We start from the raw sequence: 24,384 nt of genomic DNA, 5'->3' as shown, positions 1-24,384 counted from the left end.
GGAAGCTTAACTCCCTCCCGATTCTGCCCCCTCTCCCCTCTCTCCTCCACGGTCTCACTGAACTCTGTCACACACACACACACTCTCTGACTCACTCACTGGCCTGCACCAGTTACCAGTCACTTTGTGGAGCATTGGACTGCCATTACCTCATAAGACTTTGTTGTTACACTTTCTCTTACCGTACACTACTAAATCTCCATTTGCACTATTTGCCTATTTGCACTACTCTGCCTGGTTTACACTCAATGTCACTTACCCATTATATTGTATATTATATAGCTTTCTTGTTATATGTAAAATTGTATTTATTTAAATTTTTACTTTTTAATTATTTTACTTGCATTTTTAATCACTTTTATATTTAAATATATTTAAATGTTCATTTGCTATTTATCTAGGGATTGAAGAGTAACGCAATTTCTATTCTCCGTATGTCCTGTACATGTGGCAGAATCGACAAATAAAGTTGACTTTGACTTTGACTTTGACTTTGAACCGGACTCTGAAAACTGCAATCCGCGCTTATGTAGGTGATAAGCACACATCATGGGACAAGTTTCTCCCTCAGATTTGCTTTGCTCTGCGCACCGCCCCCCATGACAGTACAGGTATGACTCCTGCCATGATGCTTTATGATCGTGAGTTAGACACCCCGCTTGACCTTATCACTCAGCCTTCTACAGCAGGTGTTGATGAACCGGGTGTGCCTTACCCTGAGACTCTGAGAGCCTCCCTGCAGGAAGCTCACGACCACGCCAAAGCAGCTTTGGACTATAGCCATGACAGACAAAAACATTACTATGACTTGAGACATCGACATGCTACGTTTCGTGTTGGTGACCTTGTGAGAGTTAAGACGCACCCCAGGTCAGACGCTCAGTCTAACTTTACTGCTAAACTTGCACCACTGTTTCAGGGACCATTGTGTGTATCTCAGAGACTCAGTGATGTTAATTACAGGCTCACTTGGGTGGACTCCGGTGTGGATGCAGGTGTTTATCATGTTGTGAACATGCAACCGTTCCATACCTGGGACTCTCTCACTTCCAAAGAACATTCTGTTTCATTGCCTGCTGAGAGAGAGACCGCAGAGGGTCTGAACTCTGACTCTCAGGCCCACCCTGGCCCCCCTGCAGACACTGACATTGACTCTGAGCCATTCCCCTTTGATTTACCGGACATTGACTCTTCTTCTGGTGTGGGCGCTGTTCCAGAGAGTGTTTCACCCAGATCTGTCCAGCACCCAGCTGCTGGTGGACATTACAATCTCAGGCCCAGACGTTGCCCCAGAGTTACGTCTGGCTGGAGCAACAAAAGATGGACTAATGATTTTCACACAACCAGGCTTGATCTGAAGTGAAATGTTTTGGTTAAACCTGTTTGATGCTGTCTTGTTGCATTGCTACTTTGAGTCATGATATGTAGATGTTTCTGTTTGCTCTACTTAATCCAGTTTTATAGATCTTTCGTGCGTTAAGGTTCATTCTTGGCATTTACTTAGAAAAAAAAGAACAAAAGAAAAAAGTGAAAAAAACTAAGAAAACTGATTTTCCACTGTACATATTCGTCTTATTTTCACCAATTTCATTTTTAAATGGTCTTTTGCCCTGTGTGTGTGCACCAATCTTAGCTGTAACCTCTATGTATAGGGTACTGTTAGGTGTGGTGTGTGCTTTTTCAGCTGTGTACGGCTGAGGACAGCCTTTTTCTCACCAGGGGGGGACTATGTAACAGTTGCTATTGTAATGCAGTGTATCACCACATGGCGGCGCCTCCTGTCTCACGACTGGTGTCACCCCCTTTTTGTTCTTCTTCGCACTCCTCCTGTAATGGATGCTCCCGTGTGTACGCAGACTAGTGTGCTCTTTAGTAATGTGTGGTAGAGGTAGCACTTTTATTTTTGATATTGTAAATAAATGAGTACTTTTTGGAAAGTCAGAAGCTGTTGCTCATTCGCTATCCACCTGCACACCTCCGCGGCTGGCTTCATCTCCACTGCACGTTACAATATGTTGATTTTTTTCGCCTACTCATATCATCATTTTTTTACTCCTGGTTCTGTATGTTCATGTTCTGTTCTTTTGTAAACTTCATCTGTTTGTATGTTGTATACTCATTGTGTTTCAATAAAGTTCGATTTAAAAAAAGGTACGTTCTAAACGAAGCTTCAGACGTCACTGATCACGTGACTCTGGCCAAACGAATCAAGCCTCGACACGGTGCTTCTGAAGCAGCGCGTTGATCTTTCTGACACACGCACCGGAGCGTCAGCTTCAAGCGGACCATCACTACGTCTCACATCTAAAGGTGTCAAGGTAACTTTGAACTGAGTTCAGTCAATCTGGAGTTTTTCCAAGTTTTCTGTTGCTCTGTGTGAGAGAAGAGCGTTAAAGGCGGGGCTCTCCAGAGTCCAGCAAAACAGGAAACCACAGCTGGGTGTGTGTAAGTGTGCAAACCAATAGAATGCATCGTGGTGGGGGGGCATCACGGGCAAGAAAAAAATAAAATAATCGGTCGTACCCATGCTTCCCCGACGTCATGCCAGCGCATATTGGGAAATTCGTAGGCACCGATCGGTTTTCTATCAGCCATTTGCTGGGAGTAAGGGCACCCTCCATTTGCGAGGTGCGCCTGCTGCTGGCGGCACAGGGAGGAGAGGGCGGGGCGGCGGGGAGTCTCTGGCTGGCTGGAGCGGCATCTAATAACCAACTCACAAAACAAAATAAAAACAACACAACAAACAGATATTATGATACAGACTTATAATCTGCACCGATGTTTTTTCTAAATTCTATAAAGTGAGTGCGAGACGACGAGGCTGCAGTTACAGCGGTGCAAGTAAACAAACAATAAATACAGTGGGGCAAAAAAGTATTTAGTCAGCCACCGATTGTGCAAGTTCCCCCACTTAAAATGATGACAGAGGTCAGTAATTTGCACCAGAGGTACACTTCAACTGTGAGAGACAGAATTAAAAAAAAAATCCATGAATTCACATGGTAGGATTTGTAAAGAATTTATTCGTAAATTAGGGTGGAAAATAAGTATTTGGTCACCTCAAACATGGAAAATCTCTGGCTCTCACAGACCTGTAACGTCTTCTGTAAGATGCTTTTCTGTCCCCCACTCGTTACCTGTATGAATGGCACCTGTTTGAACTCAGCATCTGTATAAAAGACACCTGTCCACAGCCTCAAACAGTCAGACTCCAAACTCTGCCATGGCCAAGACCAAAGACCTTTCGAAGGACACCAGGAAAAGTATTGTAGACCTGCACCAGACTGGGAAGAGTGAATCTACAATAGGCAAGCAGCTTGGTGTGAAAAAATCAACTGTGGGAGCAATCATCAGAAAATGGAAGACATACAAGACCACTGATAATCTCCCACGATCTGCGGCTCCATGCAAGATCTCATCCCGTGGGGTCAAAATGATCATGAGAACGGTGAGCAAAGATCCCAGAACCACACGGGGGGACCTGGTGAATGACCTGCAGAGAGCTGGGACCAAAGTAACAAAGGTCACCATCAGTAACACACTACAACGGCAGGGAATCAAATCCCGCAGTGCCAGACGTGTTCCGCTGCTGAAGGCAGTGCATGTCCAGGCCCGTCTGAAGTTTGCCAGAGAGCACATGGATGATACAGCAGAGGATTGGGAGAATGTCATGTGGTCAGATGAAACCAAAGTAGAACTTTTTGGTATAAACTCAACTCGTCGTGTTTGGAGGACGAAGAATACTGAGTTGCATCCCAAGAACACCATACCTACTGTGAAGCATGGGGGTGGAAACATCATGCTATGGGGCAGTTTTTCTGCCAAGGGGACAGGACGACTGATCCGTGTTAAGGACAGAATGAATGGGGCCATGTATCGTGAGATTTTGAGCCAAAACCTCCTCCCATCAGTGAGAACTTTGAAGATGAAACGAGGCTGGGTCTTCCAACATGACAATGACCCAAAACACACCGCCCGGGCAACAAAGGAGTGGCTCCGTAAGAAGCATTTGAAAGTCCTGGAGTGGCCTAGCCAGTCTCCAGACCTCAACCCCATAGAAAATCTGTGGCGGGAGTTGAAAGTCCGTGTTGCTCGGCGACAGCCCCAAAACATCACTGCTCTCGAGAAGATCTGCATGGAGGAATGGGCCAAAATACCAGCTACTGTGTGTGCAAACCTGGTAAAGACCTATAGTAAACGTTTGACCTCTGTTATTGCCAACAAAGGTTATGTTACAAAGTATTGAGTTGTATTTTTGTTATTGACCAAATACTTATTTTCCACCCTGATTTACGAATAAATTCTTTACAAATCCTACCATGTGAATTCATGGATTTTTTTTTTTCACATTCTGTCTCTCACAGTTGAAGTGTACCTCTGGTGCAAATTACTGACCTCTGTCATCATTTTAGGTGGAGGAACTTGCACAATCGGTGGCTGACTAAATACTTTTTTGCCCCACTGTATAAGAAGAGTAAGAAAATAAATCTACACTTTAGGACTCGGGGTAAAGGATCAATAACAATTTAAATTTATAATTTACAGTTTGATGATTTAAAGTCTCACACAACCCGTCAAAAGGGGTGGGGCCGGCTGCTTCCAAGTAGAGCGCATTTCATTTATAATGATGTAAATCCAAGCCCATCATGGATTCACGATCTGAATCCTGGGTTGTGTGAAATCCCAGAAATCAACCTTAGACAAAGTGAATCTGTGAACTAAGGTGTAGGTCTGTTAGGTTAATTGTGCTGATCCTCGGGTTGGGGGATTTGTGTTTGTACTGGAGCGCAAAATTCAAACCAATGGAAAATGGACAACAAAAGTTCAAAGCCATCAGGTGCTCAGGTTAGAAAAAAGAGAAAAGATGCAGGTAAGCAGACGTGTGATTGGATAATGGCAGCTCATCCTGAACCAATCAGACTAAACTCCAAACAATACATTATGTTACAGATTTTAATATTAATTAGTCATTGTTACTTGTTGATTTGTCCTTTTCTCATTGTGTGACGAATTATGACGACTGTTTGGTAGCTGTTATTGTCTCTCTCTCTCTCTCTTCATGTGTGTTTCTCTGGTGAAACAATAGTTTTGTGTTAATGTTAGGGCGGCACGATTTTGCATAAAATGAGAATCACGATTTTTTGGCTTAGAATTGAGATCATGATTCTGTCATAACAATAAATAAACATAAAACAACAAATGTCTCACGTTTTGTTGTTGCAGCAAAATGTTGTCCTGCTTGAAATTCCGTCTCCACCGTTGCTCGACGCTGCGTGTACAGAGCAGGTAGTGCGACAATAGAAAAATAGTTGCGGGACGGCACTGTGTAGCGTTTGTCTAGGGTGTTGATCGTTTTCCTAAATCCCTCGTTTTGCACAGTGTTGATGGAGCCATATCTTTGGTCAGGTGATAAGTGATAGCCTCCGTAATGTCTTTGTGCCTGCGGGAGTTCGACGTGTATAGGGAAGCGCTGTATAAGGTTCCCGTTATTGATGTTTGGGTGGTTGACCGGGACGGATTTTCTCCTGTCACTTTCTCGTCATCCCTGACGTGCCCTCAGTGTGCGTGGACTTCCCCTGCACAGAAGGCAACTACAAATGCTGTGAATGCTAAATAAACAGAAACAAATGATCCCTGTTGTCTTTGCTTGATGATTGGTTTGAGTCTTGACAATCCACATTGCTGGCGTTGCATCTTTCAATGGCAGCAATGGCAGGTATCAGTGCTCAAACCTTTTGTGTTTGTTTCCAACAAGTTGCCCACCTCGGGAAACAAAAATGTGTTCTTTTACTTGTCAGATGAACATATGAGACACTTTGACTCTTCAGTGCAGTGTGGAGCCTAACAAAGATCTGTTTTGTGTCCCAGCTGATCAGCAGGAGGAGGAGAGTCTGACGGAGCAGCAGAGGAACATTTTCAGCTACTTGGACTCAGCTCAGCCACTACAGAGGAAACAATGAGCTCAACACAGAAGGTGACAGACAGAGCAGGACCATATGACCAAAGATATTTATCACCATATACATTTGAACATTTGCCATAACGATGTAGCTGACGATATAATTGACACCAGACAAAATACTTTACAGCTGCACAACTTTATTAAAAACCCATCAATGTATTTTCACTGAAACAAGCAGCTGTTGTTTATGTGCATTAAAGTTATATAAAAATGTAACAGTGCAAATGCAAATTCCTCGCTGACAGTTTAACCAAAAGGCGTTTCCAGTGGAAACTGGCCAACACATCCTGAGCATAACCATGTATAATATCCACTAAACTTCAGAAGAGGTTATACAGTCGTGGCCAAAAGGTTTGAGAATTGCATAACTATTGGAACCTGGAGAAGTTGCTGCTTAAGTTTTTATAATAGCATTTTGCCTGCACTCCAGAATGTTATGAGGAGTGATCAGATGAACTGCATCATCCTTCTTTGCCATGAAAACTAACTTAATCCCCAAAAAGCCTTACCACTGCATTTCATTGCTGTCATCAAAGGACCTGCTGAGACCATTTCAGTGATCGTCTTCTTAACTCAGGTGAGAATGTTGGCGAGCACGAGGCTGGAGATCATCATGGCTGTATCCCGATTCAGGTTCTGCAGCTTTAAAGTCCTCAAGGGCCGCGTACTCAAAGACCGCTAAGGCCGAAGTGCGAGGCTCGTAGGCTCGTGAAATGGGACGTCTAGCCTCCGTCGCGCTGCCCAGGTTGCCTAGCAACCATGATACTAACAGCTGGAAACGTTTCATACAGCTTTGTTTGACAGAAATGAAGGAGAACATATTTAGTTCATTTGTTTCTACATGAGCTCTGTGTGATTTGATGAGTATCTGAGGCTGAGACCACAGGACTGTGAAACATGATTGTTGGGCTTCATTTCTGTGCTGCTGGCTCTTCCTCCTCCTCTTCCTCACACACTGCTGAATTTGTTCTGGTGGATCATCAGGGGTGCAAAGCCTCACAGATGATGTGCAGCAGTGGGTCCCTCAGTCTGTCCTCACTCTGGACACTTGCAGTCGTCACACATGGAAATCAAATGTGTGATAAGCTGCAGGATTCAAACACAAGTGTAACTTATAAACACATGTTCATACTTTTATTCCACAATCAGAGAGAAAGAAACAGAGAGAGAGTGCAGGACAGACAGACAGGTGACAGTCTCAGGTGTACACACTGCTACACAACAGCACCAGAGAAGCAGGATTTAGTGTTTGTGTTATTACGAGTGTAAACAAGAAGAGTTCCAGATGGTGCAGTGGACACATGTGTGACTGCTGTGATTAAAGCATCTTTCTTTCAGCTTAACGAGTGAACCGTCAGCTCGTTCAAACACACGTTAAAGTGCGTTTGGCTCGACACCACCGAACAGAGGCAGCAATATAACACAGCTAACATTAACAGTCAAAGTCAACTTTATTTGTCAATTCTACCACATGTACAGGACATACAGAGAATAGAAATTTCGTTACTCTCAAACCCTAGATGAAATAGCAAAAGAACATTTAAATATAAGAGAGTGATTAAGAAATGCAAGTAAAATAATTAAAAAGTAAAAATTTAAATAAATACAATACGATTATACCAAGAAAGCTATACAATATACAATATACAATAGTCAAGTAAGGGTAAATGACATTGAGTGTAAACCAGGCAGAGTAGTGCAAATAGGCAAATAGTGCAACTGGAGATTTAGTAATGTACGGTAAGAGATAGTGTAACACAAAGTCTTATGAGGTAATGGCAGTCCACTGCTCCACAAAGTGACTGGTAACTGGTGCAGGCCAGTGAGTGAGTCAGAGAGTGTGTGTGTGTGTGACAGAGTTCAGTGAGACCATGGAGGAGAGAGGGGAGAGGGGGCAGAATCGGGAGGGAGTTAAGCTTCCTGACAGCCTGATGGATGAAGCTGTCCTTCAGCCTGCTGGTCCTGGCCTGGAGACTCCACAGTCTCCTCCCTGACGGCAGCAGCTTGAAGAAGCTTTGCATTGGGTGCGTGGGATCAGCCGCTATGCAAAGGGCTTTTTTAGTGAGACGGGTGCTGTAAATGTCCTGGAGGGAGGGGAGAGAGACACCAATGATCCTCTCTGCAGCTCTCACTATGCGTTGGGGGGTTTTATGACAGGACGCATTGCAGGCTCCAAACCACACAGTGATGCAGCTCGACAGGACGCTCTCGATGGTGCCTCTGTAGAAAGTGTACATGATGGGGGCTGGTGCTCCTGCTCTTCTTAGTTTGCGGAGAAAGAAGAGACGCTGCTGTGATTTCTTGGCCAGTGCTGTGGTGTTGTACGTCCAGGAGAGATCCTCTGTGATGTGCACACCCAAGAACTTGGTGCTGCTCACTCTCTCCACAGACAATGGTCAGAGGAGCATGTTGGGTGTGCATTCTCCTGAAGTCCACAACAATCTCCTTTGTCTTCTCCACATTCAGAGAGAGATTGTTGTCAGCACACCACGTGGCCAGGCATCTCACCTCACTTCTGTAGTCGGTCTCATCCCTGTTGCTAATGAGACCCACCACCGTTGTGTCGTCCGCAAACTTGATGAAGAGGTTGGAGCTGTATGATGGAGTGCAGTCATGGGTCAGCAGAGTGAAGAGGAGGGGGCTCAGCACGCATCCCTGCGGGGCCCCCGTGTTTAAAATGATGGTGCTGGATGTATTACTGCCGACCCGTACTGCTTGAGGTCTTCCGGTGAGGAAATCCAACAGCCAGTTGCACAGTGAGGTGTTGAGCCCCAGCTGGACCAGTTTTTGAGTGAGCTGTTGGGGGATTATAGTGTTGAATGCTGAACTGAAATCTATGAACAGCATTCGAGTGGAGTGCAGTGGAGATGGCATCATCGGTTGAGCGGTTGGGCCGATACGCAAACTGGAAGGGATCCAGGGAGGGGGGCAGGACAGTCCTGATGTGTTGCATGACTAGTCGTTCGAAGCACTTCATCAGGATGGGAGTAAGTGCAACAGGACGGTAGTCATTAAAGCAGGAGGGAGATGACTTTTTTGGAACCGGAATGATTGTGGTGGCTTTAAAACATGTGGGGACGACAGCCTGGATGAGTGATATGTTGAAGATGTCTGTGAAGACATCAGTGAGTTCCACTGCACAGTCTCTCAGTACACGACCAGGAATGTTGTCAGGACCCGGAGCTTTACGTGCATTGATCCTGCTGAGGGATCTCCTCACGCTGTCCGGGGACAGAGTCATCACCTGGTCACCAGGAGGGGGTGGGGTCTTCTGTGCAGTGGTGCTGTTTTGGACTTCAAAGCGAGCAAAGAAAGTGTTCAGCTCGTTCAGCAGGGGGATAGTGCTATCACAGGTCTGTGGTGGTGCAGTGAATCCTGCTTGTGCCGTGATGTTCAGGACTGCAAACCGAGCAGCATCACTGACTTTCAGCTTGTTGTGTTTGTGGATATATGACTGACTTTAATTATCCACAAAATCATCACATTCTCTGTCAGATTAAGGTCGACTATTGAACGGCGTATATTTTAAAGGCTTTAAAAGCAAGTTAACGCTGAAAGTACAAACATCACTAATGTCATATAACTCTGCCGACAAGGCATAGCTATGGCTATGAAATGCTCTTTGTGTATCACTTCTTCATTATGAAAGATGTCATTAATGCACTAGTAATGTCTCATCTGGAGTATTGTTCAATCATTTGGTCAGCAGCTAATAAGACAGATCTTAACAGACTTCAGTTAGTCCAGAATAAGGCGTCCAGATGTGTGAAGATGTTCATACTATACTAATATTGATCAAATGCATAATAACCTTTCTTGGCTTCCTGTACAGGCTAAAATATTCTCTGGCTTACTTGTAGTTCTAAAGAAAGCAATTCTGTTAAACACACCACATTTATTCTGCTCATATTACACAGTTTTCAACAAGCTGCAATTTAGTAAATGCTCGAGTTAAAAGTAACGTTTTGTAAAACTGTTACATTTAGAGCAACTTTTAAGTGGAATAAGTTGCCTTAAAAAATTAGAGAATTATTCAAAACTTCAATGAACACTTAAAAGCCGATTTACAGAGCTTTCAGTTGTTGTAAATATTGTAAGACATGATTTGTTTTTGAAATTTGTGTAATGTGCCTCAATGTTATTGATATTATTATTATTATTATTGATTGCTTATATTTGAACAATTGTGAAACCTCACTGTGGATGTAAGAGTGAAATTAGGTGGATATCTTGAATCCACTTTATTGTGTAATATTTTATGTGAGTATTTGACGGAAGACGAGCAACATCTGTTGTGGAAGCTAACGGGGTTCCTTTAGAATAAACAAACATAGGATTTATTATCACTGAATAATTCTGTATAAATCTATACAAATTATAGAAATATGTAATAGGAAACAACAAAATAATCTAAATTATAAAATAATGTGTGTGTGTGTGTGTGTGTGTGTGTGTGTGTGTGTGTGTGTGTGTGTGTGTGTGTGTATACAATCAGGAGGGATGGGCATGATTTTAGTGTTTGAACAGTCATGAATTATCTTTAACAGCAGGTTGGATGTAATGTGTTAGAACTACCAGCAGGTGGGGATAAGAGACCTTTAAGGTGTTTGGTGCCACGCTCCACCTTCAGGTTTAAAACTAGTGTTAATGGAGTTTGAAGGTTGAGTTTGTTCCACGACTGCATTTCACTCACTGCCTCTGTTTGTATCTCTGTCACTGCAGGACCAACATGGAGCCAGAAGTCAGCGCTCTCAGGAGGCCGACAAACCTCACAGAAGAAAGGGAGAGAAAAAACACACCTGTGACGAGTGTGGGAAGGGTTTTACTGTGAGGGCTTCACTAAAACAGCATCAGGTCATCCACACTGGAGAGAGACCGTTCAGCTGTGACTTGTGTGGAAAGTCTTTTTCCTTCAAGCGTTCCCTAAAACAACACCAACTCATCCACAGTGGAGTTAAAGCGTACAGCTGTGATCAGTGTGGCAGAGCTTTTACTCAAAGTAGCCACTTACAGAGGCATCTAGTTACCCACTCTGGAATTAAGGCATACAGCTGTGACGAGTGTGGGAAGGGTTTTACTGTGAGGGCTAAACTAAAACAGCATCAGGTCATCCACACTGGAGAGAGACCGTTCAGCTGTGACTTGTGTGGAAATTCTTTTTCCAGGAAGGGTTCCCTAAAAAAACACCAACTCATCCACAGTGGAGTTAAAGCGTACAGCTGTGATCAGTGTGGCAGAGCTTTTACTCACAGTAGCCACTTACAGAAGCATCTAGTTACCCACTCTGGAATTAAGGCATACAGCTGTGACATCTGTGGAAAAACTTTCAGCCGGAGAGAGAGCCGAAATACACACCTACGCATTCACACCAGACATGATGTGTACTGCTGTGAACAGTGTGGCAAGAGCTTCAGGAATCTCAGTTCATACTCTGCACACAAACAATCCCACGTTACTAATAAACTGTTTCACTGTTACCAATGTGCCCAAACATTCACCTCATTGTCTGCTCTGTGCAAACATCAGCGCGATCACTCAGGGCTGAAATCACTCCCATCACTGGATCACAGTGAATCTGAAGACACAGAAAGATCCTCTGGTTTCTGTGTCAGACTCAAAAAGCTTGAGATCAGGCTCCACAGAGTTCAGATAGAATCATTTAAACTTGTGTTGAACTGAACTGGTTGCTGGGCTGAACTTCTACATAATACAGATCTACATGGGATCTTCTTTTCTGTTGTTTTACTGAGTCAGTTTTGTCCTTTTTTCTCTGTCCTGGTTTTGCTCGTCTGTAAATGATTGAAACTCAGTCAAATAGTTCATTGTTCTCCAGCAAAACGTTTTGGAAACTCATGTTTAACCTTTAAAACTCTGACATGTTTTAGCACACAAGGCTTCATCGGGGAGTTCACTCATGATTGGACCATGAGAACAAAGGTTTTTAGTTCTTTCAAAGAGAGTCTTGGAGATGTTTGATGTTTCTGTTTTTTCTACATAAAGGAATAAACTATTTTTCTTGCTTCATGTAGTGTGGAAGTTTTTAATGTGTCTTCATCTGTTATGTTCTTGAATGTGTTCACGTGAAGATGGTATAAATAAACTCTTGTCAGAGATTTACAGTTATCAAACAGTTAGGTGAATAAACAACACTGAGACACTTGGAGACGGTTAACGTGCTGCACGGGTGAGGGCTCAGAGAGGACTCACACCGAGCTGCAGTAGTCGTTTATTATTTATAGCAGGGTGAAACAAGCATAGCAGTTTCCTCTAATTTTGCATATATGTGTGTGTGTGTGTGTGTCTAAGTTCGTATAAATGTCATAGGGTGAACTTCCTCTTTCTATAAACAGAACGAGTAGTACATTTTGTTCTTTTCCTATTAAGAGTAAAATATGAACATACTTTAATGCAACATCTTCCTCCTAGCGTTTTTCCCGCTTGGTTGCAGGGTCCGCTTTTCTGCAAAGTCGTCTCCACTTGGGTCGATCAAGGGCGTCGGTCAGATCGACTTCGATCTTCTTCACGTCGTCCTTGATTCGGTCCATCCATCTCCACTTTGGTCTGCCTCTAGGTCGACGTCCTTGGGGGCTGAGCCGCAGTGCTGTTCTCACCACTGAGTTCTCATCGCTCCGTACCACATGTCCGTACCACCGCAGCCTCGCTTCTTGCATCTTATCTGTGATTGGCGCGACTCCCATCCTCTTTCTAACGTCGGTGTTCATGACGTGGTCCCATCGTGTCAGGCCTAGGCACCATCGCAGCATCCGCATTTCCATCGCGTGGAGGGCTTGTTCGTGCTTTGCGGTGGCTGGCCAGCACTCGGATCCATAGAGGGCGACAGGGCGCACTACACTCTTGTAGATCTTTGACTTGAGGCGATTGGGCATTCTTCGGTCACACAGGACGCCGGTGACTTGGCGCCATTTCATCCACGCTGCGTTGATCCTGGCTCGTACATCTAGTAGGATATCGCCGTCATTGCTGATCATCGATCCGAGGTATTTGAAATGAGGTACTTTCGCCAGATCTTCTCCATCGACGCTGATCGTACCGTCGGTCTGGGGGCCAGCCTCTAAGTATTCGGTCTTGTTGGTGTTAAGCCTCAGGCCGAAGTCAGCTAGGCGAGTCTTCCACTGCTGCGTTTGATATTGCAGTTCTATTCGCGATTCATCAGCCAGGAAGACATCGTCGGCGTAGAGAAGTGTCCAGGGATGGGGTGACTGGAGATCCGCCGTCACAGTGTCCATGCAAAGGATGAAGAGCAGCGGGGAGAGTGCCGAGCCTTGGTGGACGCCCACATTGATGTTAAAGGGCGACGATGTTCCCACTGGGCTTCTGACCACGCTGATGACTTGTCGGTAGAGGAGCTTTGTCCAGTTGACGTAGGCTTCAGGAACTCCATGTGATCGCAGGGAGTGCCAGATAAGGTCGTGTGGGACACGGTCAAACGCCTTTTCCAAGTCGAGGAAGGTCATGTGGATGGTCTTGGACTTCTCTCGGTGCTTCTCCAAAAGCAGGCGGGCAGCATGGATGGCGTCCATCGTGCCACGCCCCCTGATGAAGCCACATTGGTTGGGCGTTAAGTTGACGATTTCTCGCATCCTGGCGTCGATGATCCGTTCGAAAACCTTCATGGTATGGCTTAGGAGTCGGATAGGGCGGTAGTTGGAGCATTCAGCCACATCGCCTTTCCCTTTCCAGATGGGCACCGTTATGCTGGTTGACCAGGCTGCTGGGACGGTCCCGTCTCTGATGATGCTATTGAACAGGCTGGCGAGGACTAAGGCGCCTTGGCGCCCGAGCAGTTTCCAGACTTCGGCTGGTATATCGTCTGGTCCGGTCGCTTTGCCATTCTTCATATTTTTAACGGCTGTTTCGACTTCCTTGATGGTGATTGGCGGGACAGGTCCTGGGACGGGCGGGGCACTGTGGATTGGCTGGTGAGGGAACTCCACGTTGCAGATATCGGAGAAATACTCGCTCCAGCGATTGAGGATGGCGGGCGGGTCGCGGAGGGTTTGATGGTTAGCATCCTTAATGTGTTTGACCTGGCCAATATCCTGTGTTGCTCGATGGCGGCTACTGGCAAGGCGGTAGATTTTGTTCGCTCCTCCGGGCGTGTCCAACTCTTCATACAGTTGGTCATATTGCGATGCCTTTGCCGCTGCTACCGCCTTCTTTGCGGCCGATCGTAGGGCCCTGTATTGCTGGTAGTCGCCATCGCTGCGGGATTGAAGCCACACTTTGAGTGCCGACTTCTTTTCCTTGATGGTTTGCTGCACGCTATCATTCCACCACCATACTTGCTTGTCGATGAAGTGCTTCCCTGGTTTCGTCGCCCCAAGGGTGTTGCCTGCTGCGTCACGTATTTGACTGGCGACGTTCTCCCAAGCCTTGTCCACTGGCTCATTGGAGTCCACGTTGAGGTGTTCAAGGGCGTCTATAAGCTGCTGTTTGCACTCAGAGAGGCGCCACCACTTGATCTTCTCCACCGTCATGGTTGGTGTTCTTCGTCGTCGTTGGCCAAGGTTGAGTCGGAGATCCATCACAAGTAGCCGATGTTGAGGGCCAATATGGGTTGATGGTATGACTTTTACGTTCGTGACTAGGCTGAGATGGGGTCTTCGGACTAGCCAGTAGTCGATTTGGGTGTCTCTGCCGCCGCTGGAGTACATGATGAGGTGTGCCGGCTTCTTTTTAAAGAAGGTGTTAGTCACGGCAAGATCGTGGGCCTCTGCGTAGTCCAGTACCCGGCAACCGTCGTTGTTTCTGGTCCCAAATCCTTGGCCGCCATGGAATCGGTGATATCCGTCTCTCCCCTTGCCTACATGTCCATTTAGGTCGCCACCTACCGCCACATGTTCCTCAGGGCTAATCGTTTGCAGGTGGTCGTCGAGGGCGCGCCAGAATTCTGTCTTCTCCTCGTCGGGGCAGTTGGTCTGTGGTGCATAGCAGGAGATAATCCGTAGGACGGTCGGGTCGGCGTCGATCTTCACTGACATGATGCGATCCGATATGCGGGTAACTTCGACCACGTTGTCCCGGAGCTTTTGCCTCACCACTATGCCCACTCCATTCTGGGCCCGGTTGCCATTGTAGAAAAGCTTAAAGCCTTCTCCAATGTCCCGTGCCTTCGCTCCCTTCCACTTGGTTTCTTGAATGCACGCGATGTCGATGCGGTGGGTTTTGAGGGCATCAGCCAATTCTCGACTTCTTCCGGTCATTGTTCCGATGTTCAGGGTTCCAAGGCGGATTTGGGCTTGCTTCTTCAGCCCACTCTGTCTATGAGCAGGTAGTTTAATGCAACATAAAACTCATAAAAGCGTTTCTTCTTTAACATCCCCTCCTGATGTTAATATTTTTCACTTAATCATACTTTATTATCAGCCAACAATCACTTGCTTATAACATTTTCAATTGTAGCATCATTCAGTATGTGTGTGTGTGTTTCTATACTAAATCGTCACAGGTGTGTTTTTTCTCTCCCTTTCTTCTGTGAGGTTTGTCAGTCCAACATAGGTAATTACTGTGGCCTGTACCATTTTGTCAATCATGGATCTTATGCATGGTAGGATACATGTAGAAAACAAGCACAATAATAGAAGCAGAACTCCTATCACTACGAGTCCTTTTATCACGAGGGTCTTCCAGCTGCCACTCAGCAGCCAGGTCAGCCAGTCCTCATTGTTCGTGACATAGTCTTGTTGCTGCGCATTACTCAGTTGTCGCAACTTGTCTAGGGCGGTGGTCATGGTCAAGGAGTGCACGTTGTCCGGGATATAGGTGCAACAAGTGGTGTTGAATAAGACACAGAGGCCCCCTCTCTCAGCGAGAATCATGTCCAGGGCGACCCTGTGTTGCATGACCACTATTCTGATCGCGTCGATTTCCTCATTCTGAGCCTTATTCATCTTTGTTGAGCTGTTCAGGAAAAGTCCAAATCGGTAGTCAAGAGTCTCAATTCTTAACGTGTTTTTTCCAGTTCCGACCCATGGGAACAGTGAGTGCAGGACCTTCTGTCCGGTGGTCCACAACTTGAACTCCGCTGGTACATCACTGCCCCAGATTGGGTCATGGGGTTGCACGTCATCAGTGTTCCTCTTGCGTCGTGGTTGGTTCTGATGGAATACTCTGAAGGTGTGGTCTGACACTAAAATTGGGGCGCAGAGTCCGGTACAAGAAAAGCTCACAACTAAGACAAAACTGCTCCTGCAAGGAAAGCTCACTGTTATGCATGCAAGGTGATCAGCTCTAGGTGAGAAGACATTTAAATCTCACACTTGTTCTGCTGCATTTTTGAAGCTCAATTCCAGGAACAGATCGCAGGGTTCATTTTTATATACACTGCAACTGCCATGAGGACAGGGCCGTTTTTTTGTTGTTGTTTGTTTTTCCTTTTGCTCTGTGCAGCATTTTGGCAGCATTTTTAAATTTCTCTTTGTATTTTTTCTTTCTTTTACTAGTGAAGAGATGTAGCGTGAACAGTTATACAGTCTAAATATCCCATCTGGGTCGTGTGAAATGGTGTTTTCAGTTTCATTCAGTTGAAGTAAAGAATGTTGAATATTTCTTTTTTTTTTTTTTTTTTTTTTTTTTTTTAATAAATAGGACAGGGGGAATGAATGAGAGAAAGAGGGGGAGAGAAAGAAAGAAAACCAAAGGGGAGAAGAGACGGTGAGAAGGGGGGGGAAGAGAGAGAAAAAAAAAAAGAACTCCTGGGTCACCTGTATGGAGAAAAAAAACAAACAAACAAAAAAAACAAACAGAGGAGACAGCAAACAACAAAGAGCAACATAATAATAGAGAAAACAAAGCACCATCACAATAAACTAGCTAGTCATAGATATCAATATTTACTAAATAATAAACGATATTGTGCAGCACGCAAGAATGTTGAATATTTCTAAGTGTGCTGTTTTGAACCAACATGTCACAGTATGATCAGTGCTGTAATTTTTGACAGTCACTGTATCAATGTTATTTTTGCATCTCTTGAATAAAGGTTTTGACCTGCAAGTGCTAATTTCTTTAGTTATTGGGGTAAAATGGGTAATGTTTTTTTTTTGTTTTTTGTTTTTTTTTTTCTTAAATGACATCAGAAACAGCAGTATGCGACATTACGTGATGGCAGAGCTTCAGTTCATCCTTTGTCTTTTTTTTTTTTTTTTTTTTTTTTTTAATAAATAGGACAGGGGGAATGAATGAGAATGAATGAGAGAGAGAGGGGGAGAGAAAGAAAGAAAACCAAAGGGGAGAAGAGACGGTGAGAAGGGGGGGGAAGAGAGAGAAAAAAAAACAACAAACAAACAAACAAAAACAAACAGAGGAGACAGCAAACAACAAAGAGCAACATAATAATAGAGAAAACAAAGCACCATCACAATAAACTAGCTAGTCATAGATATCAGTATTTACTAAGTAATAAACGATATTGTGCAGCACGCAAGATAGACAGCGCACAGTGTGCTTTGAGGCAGCAGCCAAGAAAGCTTTAGTCCGCGTCTGTGAATACCCATGTGTGCATACCTGTGTGGATCAGCATGCTTGCATTCCAAAGGTTTCTCCATGTAATGATCTGCTAGGGAGTGTGGGGGGGCCACAGCCCCGTCCTCCAGGGTGTGAAGCGGGTATGGAGGAGATCAAAACTCCAGACATCCAGAGGCCCCCAGAACACAAGAGACCATGGAAGACCAACAGAGGGGCAGCCGCGCCACTGTCCCAGTAAGAGCTGAGGAGAGTCCCAGATGAGGGCTCGCCCAGCAGCCGCGGAGCAGAAGTCAGGGGGAGTTGCAGTGACGCGCCCATGGGTAATGTTAATAGGAAGGTGTTTGCCAATTCAGTAACCTAATTTAATGTTAATGGAAACTAACATTATCTCAAATTGTTTAGTTATAATTGTTGTTTAACTGAATCTTGATTTTTGATCTTGATTTGTTCTTTCCCAACATTTTTCAAAAGAAACAGTCTAATTTCTTTGCTGTGATTGATTCCAGAGAACACGGAAGAACTGACATTATTTAACTGTTGATTTATGTAGATTCAGTGGAGGAGTAATGTCAGTTTAATTCTTTACCTACTGTCAATGCAGTGAAATTAGACATTTTGTTTTGAAAGGTTACTAGTGGATGCCAGCAACCATCTTGGAAGAGAACAATATAATCTGTTATAAGGCCTCCATTTGAAAATTGTGTATTTGATACTAGAATATAATAGCAAAATGTAATTTGAAGATAACATGTAGTATTTAAGTGACCAAGTACACTGAAAAAACTAATCAGTGGGATAAACATAAAAAAAATTATTGTAATCGGTTGCACGAAATTAAGTTATGTTTGGTTAACCTTAGTTTTTTATGTTATACCTGCACACATTTTTCTGGTAACACGAACATGACTTTTTTATGTTGTTATGTTTTTCCATTCCGGTCAAATATTTATAGAAACCACTTGTTTATCAGACATGAACTTTTTGTGTTAATTGTATTGGACTACTATGTGTTATATTGACAAGATTATTTTATGGTAAGCTTATTTTATTTTATAACAAATTTCTAATATATAATATATAATCTAATATATAATTGAGTGTTCAATAAATAAAACTAAATTAAGGCTGATCTTACTGTATGTACTGTACACTTTCTCTTCAATCAAAGAAATAAGCAAAACATTTTTGAACAATGACCTGTATTTTTGAAAATACTACGCAGTTGTAACAATGGACTTTCAATTCAGGCTTCCAAAATATACATGAGTCATATTTGTACAATGCATCTCTTGAAAAACATTCCACAACATTCCTCAAAGTTATCTGCTGTAACCTGAATTCAACATTGTGGGGCCTTATGACATCGCGCTTATGTAAAAAATAGATTTTTAAATGTAAGAGCCATAAGGTAATATGGCAACAGGGGTGTAATTATTAAAATGACACAAAGAAGAGACTTAAAATAACATTATAACCCACAGGCACAAAACCAAGAGACCTAAACTGATTAGTATTGGCTTGCTTCTATCACTAAACATCATAATCACTAATACTAGACAATGCAATCTGTTTGTAGTGGTGCACCTTGGGAAAAAAATTGCAAACTGGTGAAATTGGTGCAAGGCACCATTTCCATTGAGAAAAATGGACATTCAAAGTTTGAGGGTTTTTTTTTTAAAGAGCCGTGGCTTGAAAAGTGAAAACTGCAGTAATAAAGGCCCCAAGTTGAAAAGTGCCAGAAAAATAAGTTTCACTATGTCCTGCAACTTTACCAGTGCTGGCTTAAAAGAAAGGATGGTACATATTCGAAGAGGTAAACATGTTGTTCCCACATCATAACTGGAAAACTGTTCAATCGTACAGTCTGGTCCTGAAAACCTGGGCCTTCTTTGAAAGGCTGTTCCTTTTGAGCTCCATAACCAGTTTCTATAATACCTCGAAGGTATACTTTTCCAGTGGGTAGGTGAGGTTCAAAGTGTACATTAGTCCAAACAGCATTGCAGCTGCTAGGGTACAGTTATCCAAATCCTGCCAGACTCTCTGGCCTTCAAGGACTATCCTGATGTCCTCAAGGCTGCCATTGGCATCTCTTGACTTTATGATGTAAATTCCCATGGTTGTTTCCTTATTAGATCGTTGGATAATGGCTTCATCTGTGGCCTAGAAAATGCAGAATTCCAAAATTTAATTAAACAGAACACTGGTCAAAGAACATTATACCAAATCTTATTTTAATCTGTGTCACTATTCCAAAAAATGTTAACATTAACACATTAGGTGAACAAAAATGGATTCATTACAGCATGTGATTTGAGTCCTCAGAATGCTTAAAAAGGTAATGCATGAAGTGAAATCTCCATGCAAAGAAGCAGAATACTGTCAGAGCACAGAGAGGTGTTCAACTATGAACTCCACACATAGTTCTAATGCAGGTAAAAGAAAAAGAAAAAAAACGCACCCATGGTAAATTGTGAAAATCCCAGGTGATTTTCAACATACTCCTGGCATAGAGTGACAAGCAGCATTTTGTTAAAATTATTATTTTCCCTAAAGTGTATACACAAATTAATTTTTTTCTTACCTGGGCCGTGGGCTCCAGAATGTTCTGAAGTCTTCTTCCTATTTGTCCTCATCGCCTTTTGAAGACCTTTATTAGTTTGTCAGATAGCACATCTATCTGCGAGAGTAATCTGGACTGCAGTGGCATGGTGGTAATGCGCTTAAACTCTGCATTTATCTAAAAAGAGAAGTTGTCACATAAAAATGCTGTCAAAATCTCAAATCTCACAAGGTTACATCCACACAAAGTTGTTATTTTTTGTCATATTACTATTTATTAGCTGTGGGTCCCACACTGAAAAAAGAAAATAGTTGAACCAACTTAATTGAATTATTTCAATTGGTAACACCAAATTTAATTAAGTTCCTTGAAATGAAGTTAATACATTAGATTAACACAACTGATTTAAGTTACATGTACTTAATAAATTAATTGTTGTCAAATAAACATTTTGCATTAATCCAACTTAAAATTAAGACATTTCAACTTAAAGTTTTCAGTTTTTCCAACCCAATAATTTGCATAACCCAAAAGTAAAATATTGCTCTTTGCTAACCTAATAATGTGGTTTAGTGTAAATTACTTTTTGTAGTGACTCTAAAATGAAATTTTAGTTTGTTTAATAAAGCTTAAATCAAAATTTTAAGTTGGCTGAAAATATTTTTCAAAAAATTCAAAATCCAATGGTTTTTTTTTTTTTTAAATGCTTTATTGTATAAATGTAATAAAGTATTACCTTTATGGCAACCAACACAGCTTTTGGTCAAACACATTACACATTTGTCCTTTTTAAAACACATATGCACAAAATGCAAGTAACGCTTAGTAGGACCACAAAGTTGTCATCAAAGTGTAAAGTGCAACACAGTATTACACAAATATCAATCTCAACACATATAGTGTCAACTATGAAAAAGTGCCCCAAGAGTATTCAGAAACTGTCAATGAATAAATATCTGAACAGTGTAGCTGACCAATGGGGATGAAAAAATATAAACACTCCTTTAGAGTTTTAGAATGTCACAACAGTTTGTTGTATAACTGAGCACATCAAACCTGAAATGCAACCTTTCCCTTGAAACGAAGGCAAATATGTCTGAAAAAAAAAATTAAAAAATAAATAAAAATACCATACAAAGTATGTATAAAAGCACATTAAATTAGGGTTTGAGGTCTCTTGGAGCATAAAAAAGGCCCAACATCCAAAAGAGACTACATATTTTACATGCTATATGTCCAAACACAGTTGTTCCTTCGCATTATGGCACAAGGCCATTTGTTGGTCATTGTTCTGTGCCATTACTGGGAGCTTTGAAGTTTGATATACAGATTTTGGACTTTGGGGGACATCTTGTGCTGATCAAGCTGCATGAAGATTTTTTGGAGCACTTCAAAAGTGAAGCGAAAGGGTTTTGGATAAGCTAGGTTGAGTGCATAGATCAAACCTAGAAGCAGGGCACAAGCTGAGGCAACCGAAGTTAGTTCATGCAACACTTCCACACCCTCAATGACAATGCCAATGTCTTCAGGTGGCTCCTGCAGTCCCTCCCCCTCCTTCCGAATCACATACACTGCCATGGTGACCTCCTCCAGGTCCCTCTGAACATCATCTGCTCCACAGTCCTACAGAGGGGTACAAGACACAAACACAAATCATCATTAGCCTCACTTCTTACTGTGATTAAGTGTTTGGGTGATGTACCAATATGTGTTATGTGCTGGGCTATTTCTTGGCTGGGTGTCATCACACACCAGAAACAGCAGAGAGAGGTGTATCAATCTGACTCTAATCAAATTGTAAGCAAGAAAGATAAGATTTCCCAACATGTCAAACTATTCCTTTGAACTTAAATAATCAAGTAAGCCCGTCTTACTTAAAACAAAGTCAATCCAATATGTAATGTGTTGTTGCTGGGAATTACATAATGTCCAATATGGTCATGATAATAAATACATGTCAGCAATCCAACTATGGTTCACGTGTTATGTTTGTTCTAACAGTTAACTTTTTTGTGTCCCTTTGACAAGATGTTCTGACAAACTGTTGAAACTTACAAGGTATTCCTTCATCAGGCCATCTGCATCTTCTCCCAGGAAGATGGTGAGGGCTTTCAGCACACATTCCCTCCGATGATTAATGTCCACTGTCTAGAACAACAAATGTTGATTAATTTTAAACTCTAAATTTCATAAGACAGACATCCTTACTCTTATTGCTTAACTTACATGTACTTTATTTAAAAACAGTAATTCACAAGCCCAGAGATTCATTACAAAAAGAAAAGGGGATGAGTTCAGTGGTGTATTTTTTGAGTCGCTAAAAACATTCATGCATATGAAAGCCATGATTAGCATTGGCCTGCCCATATTGTCTTTATGAAGGATTCAGATATATTTTGACAGCCCTCTTAGTTACGAAGTATCTTGTTTGATGGTACAGATTTACCTGGTCCAATGTGTCCATGATGTTCGCAATCTTTTGGCGTGTTGCTCCTCCTTTGGCACGTATGACTTTGATCAGCTGACTTGAGTGCATGTCTAACTGGGCCATGAACTTCCACTCAAGAGGAACAGCCATGAGCCTCTGGAACTCTGTATTTATCTAAAAACAAAACACAAATGACAGTAGATATTGTATTATGGAACAAAATGCTGAAACTGATTGTATGCCAAAATGTCTATATCCCAAAAAGTACAACATATATGGGAATTCAAAATGTAAATTCTTTCATTAAGTTCAGTGTTATAAAATCTCAACCACATCAAGTTATGACCGATTCATGAAAGTTAACTGCAATAAATCCTGAAGCATACAGACTTCGATCACTTCAGTTCCATTCTTACCTTTTTCTGTGTGAAGAGTGCAGGCCATCTGTCCTTCAGTTCCTGAATGCTTGGTTCTTGGTTTACCACCTCATGTCGTCTGTAGGCAAACGTGTTAGCCATTTTGTCTGCGATGACCCTTTCATTGTCCCTTATCCCGATCTCTGTCAGAAGTTCTAGTCTCACTTTTTCCATGCTGTCCAGAGTCTCACCAGTAGGAAAGGATGGATAAAAGTTAGCTTCAGAACGTTTTGGCTTCTTCACTTTTTTAGCAGGGAAAGCATCTGTAGTAGCTTTAGATTTCAGTGAGTTTACACACAGCTCTGGACACCCCTGTAATTTGAGCTGGGTCCTGTAGTTTGCCATTTTGTACTTCAGTCTTTGTTTCCAACCGTAGCAGCCATTGAATGATCCAGGTTCTTTCAAACATGGGTGCTTTTTGATAAGGGCCTCTGCAGCTGCGCAGAAATGTGCATCCTCTGGATAGGCCTTGTAACGGTAAATTTCTTCTGCAACTCTTTTCAGGATATCAGACAGCATTCGGGCGCTTAAAGTCAACATTTTTTGGCTCACACGGTACTCAGTATTCCCCCTCTCTAGCTGTAGCTCTGTGTCATATGAAAATTGGGGAATTGCAAAGTCTTCTGGCCACTGTTGTGTTCGAGATGACATAGATTCAGGGGATGAGAGGATAATTGTGTCATTTGATGCCACCGAAATACCGTCATCAGACTCAAATGAAAGAGACAGAGATGAAGTGGACTGATCGGCACTGATCAAAGGTGGATTTGTTTGCTGGTGGATCACTTTGATTGTCCCCAAATTCCGAAGTTCGGTGGTAGAATTCAGATTGAAGAAGTCGTTGCCAAAGTCTTGGTCCATGTATTGCAGTCTGAAGTTACCTTTTAACCCAAAGGTAGTCTTTATCGTGCTGAGAAGGTCTTCAAGTGACTCTGGGATGCCATTTGGAAGAGTCAGCTTTTCAATGTTGTTCTCTCCTAAAATCACCTTCAGTCTTGCAGGTGTTGAACCAGCCATGGTGGTCTGAGAACAAAGCACAAGCACAGTTAGTGAGGATCAACATGTAAACCACTGACATTTCCAATTAGGAGAATTTAATGTCAAACTAGAGGAAAAGAGAGAAGGCAAAGAGAGGAGGAAAGGGGAGGAGAAAATGAAGAGGAGAGGTGGAGATCAGCTGAGGCAGCGAGGAGAGAAGGCAAACCGAAGAGGAGAGGGGAGGAGAAGAGAGATGGCGAGAATATGGAAGACATTGAAGAGAAGAGAGAAGGAGAGGAGGTGAGGAGAATATAGGAGACAACAAGGAGAGGAAAGAAGAAAAAGAGAAGAGAAGCAGAAGGGGGGAGAGCATAGGATTAGCATTCACTGACTGGAATCCAGCGACCTGCATTAAAAAAATGACATAACTGATGAATTGCCAATGACATCATCACACCACTTTGGCTTGCAGTATAAAATAAATATGTTCTGAGAACACATTAGTATTGTATGGGTCTGGGTTTTGTTTTCCCACTTAAGAAAATACTTTATC

The 24,384-nt window shown here is 42.8% G+C and overlaps 1 protein-coding gene and 1 long non-coding RNA gene across 2 annotated transcripts; one reads left to right on the top strand and one right to left on the bottom strand.

Annotated features, from left to right (window-relative positions):
• The first annotated feature begins 2,214 nt into the window (after positions 1–2,214).
• LOC146712374 (uncharacterized) lies at positions 2,215–10,788 on the top strand. The gene is made up of 3 exons (XR_014916895.1): positions 2,215–2,318; positions 5,869–5,974; positions 10,685–10,788. It is a non-coding gene; the product is annotated as an uncharacterized LOC146712374 (long non-coding RNA).
• A 9,931-nt stretch (positions 10,789–20,719) lies between these two features.
• On the bottom strand, positions 20,720–24,089 carry LOC146712373 (uncharacterized). The gene is made up of 4 exons (XM_085442272.1): positions 22,854–24,089; positions 22,456–22,611; positions 22,065–22,157; positions 20,720–21,632 (listed from the first exon to the last, which is right to left on the bottom strand). Exons 1-4 carry the CDS (start codon positions 23,868–23,870, stop codon positions 21,309–21,311), a joined length of 1,590 nt encoding a protein of 529 aa, XP_085298398.1. The 5' UTR covers positions 23,871–24,089; the 3' UTR covers positions 20,720–21,308.
• Positions 24,090–24,384: the final 295 nt, after the last annotated feature.

Source organism: Copadichromis virginalis, linkage group LG3, assembly GCF_057382275.1.
Source record: "Copadichromis virginalis isolate Kocher_CV1m ecotype Utaka linkage group LG3, C_Virginalis_male_GT1.1, whole genome shotgun sequence".
In the NCBI taxonomy this organism is placed as follows: Eukaryota; Metazoa; Chordata; class Actinopteri; order Cichliformes; family Cichlidae; genus Copadichromis; species Copadichromis virginalis.
Note: the sequence above shows the minus strand (reverse complement) of the source record. Positions and strands in the feature narration are given on the sequence as shown.

Bases quoted from the DNA above. Each gene is read 5' to 3' on its own strand.
- LOC146712373 (XM_085442272.1), bottom strand. From the start codon at position 23,870: ATGGCTGGTTCAACACCTGCAAGACTGAAGGTGATTTTAGGAGAGAAC. The intron at 22,612-22,853 runs GTAAGAATGGAA...TTTTGTTTTTAG, and splicing joins CACTCTTCACACAGAAAAAG to ATAAATACAGAGTTCCAGAG. The intron at 22,158-22,455 runs GTAAATCTGTAC...TTGTTGTTCTAG, and splicing joins TCATGGACACATTGGACCAG to ACAGTGGACATTAATCATCG.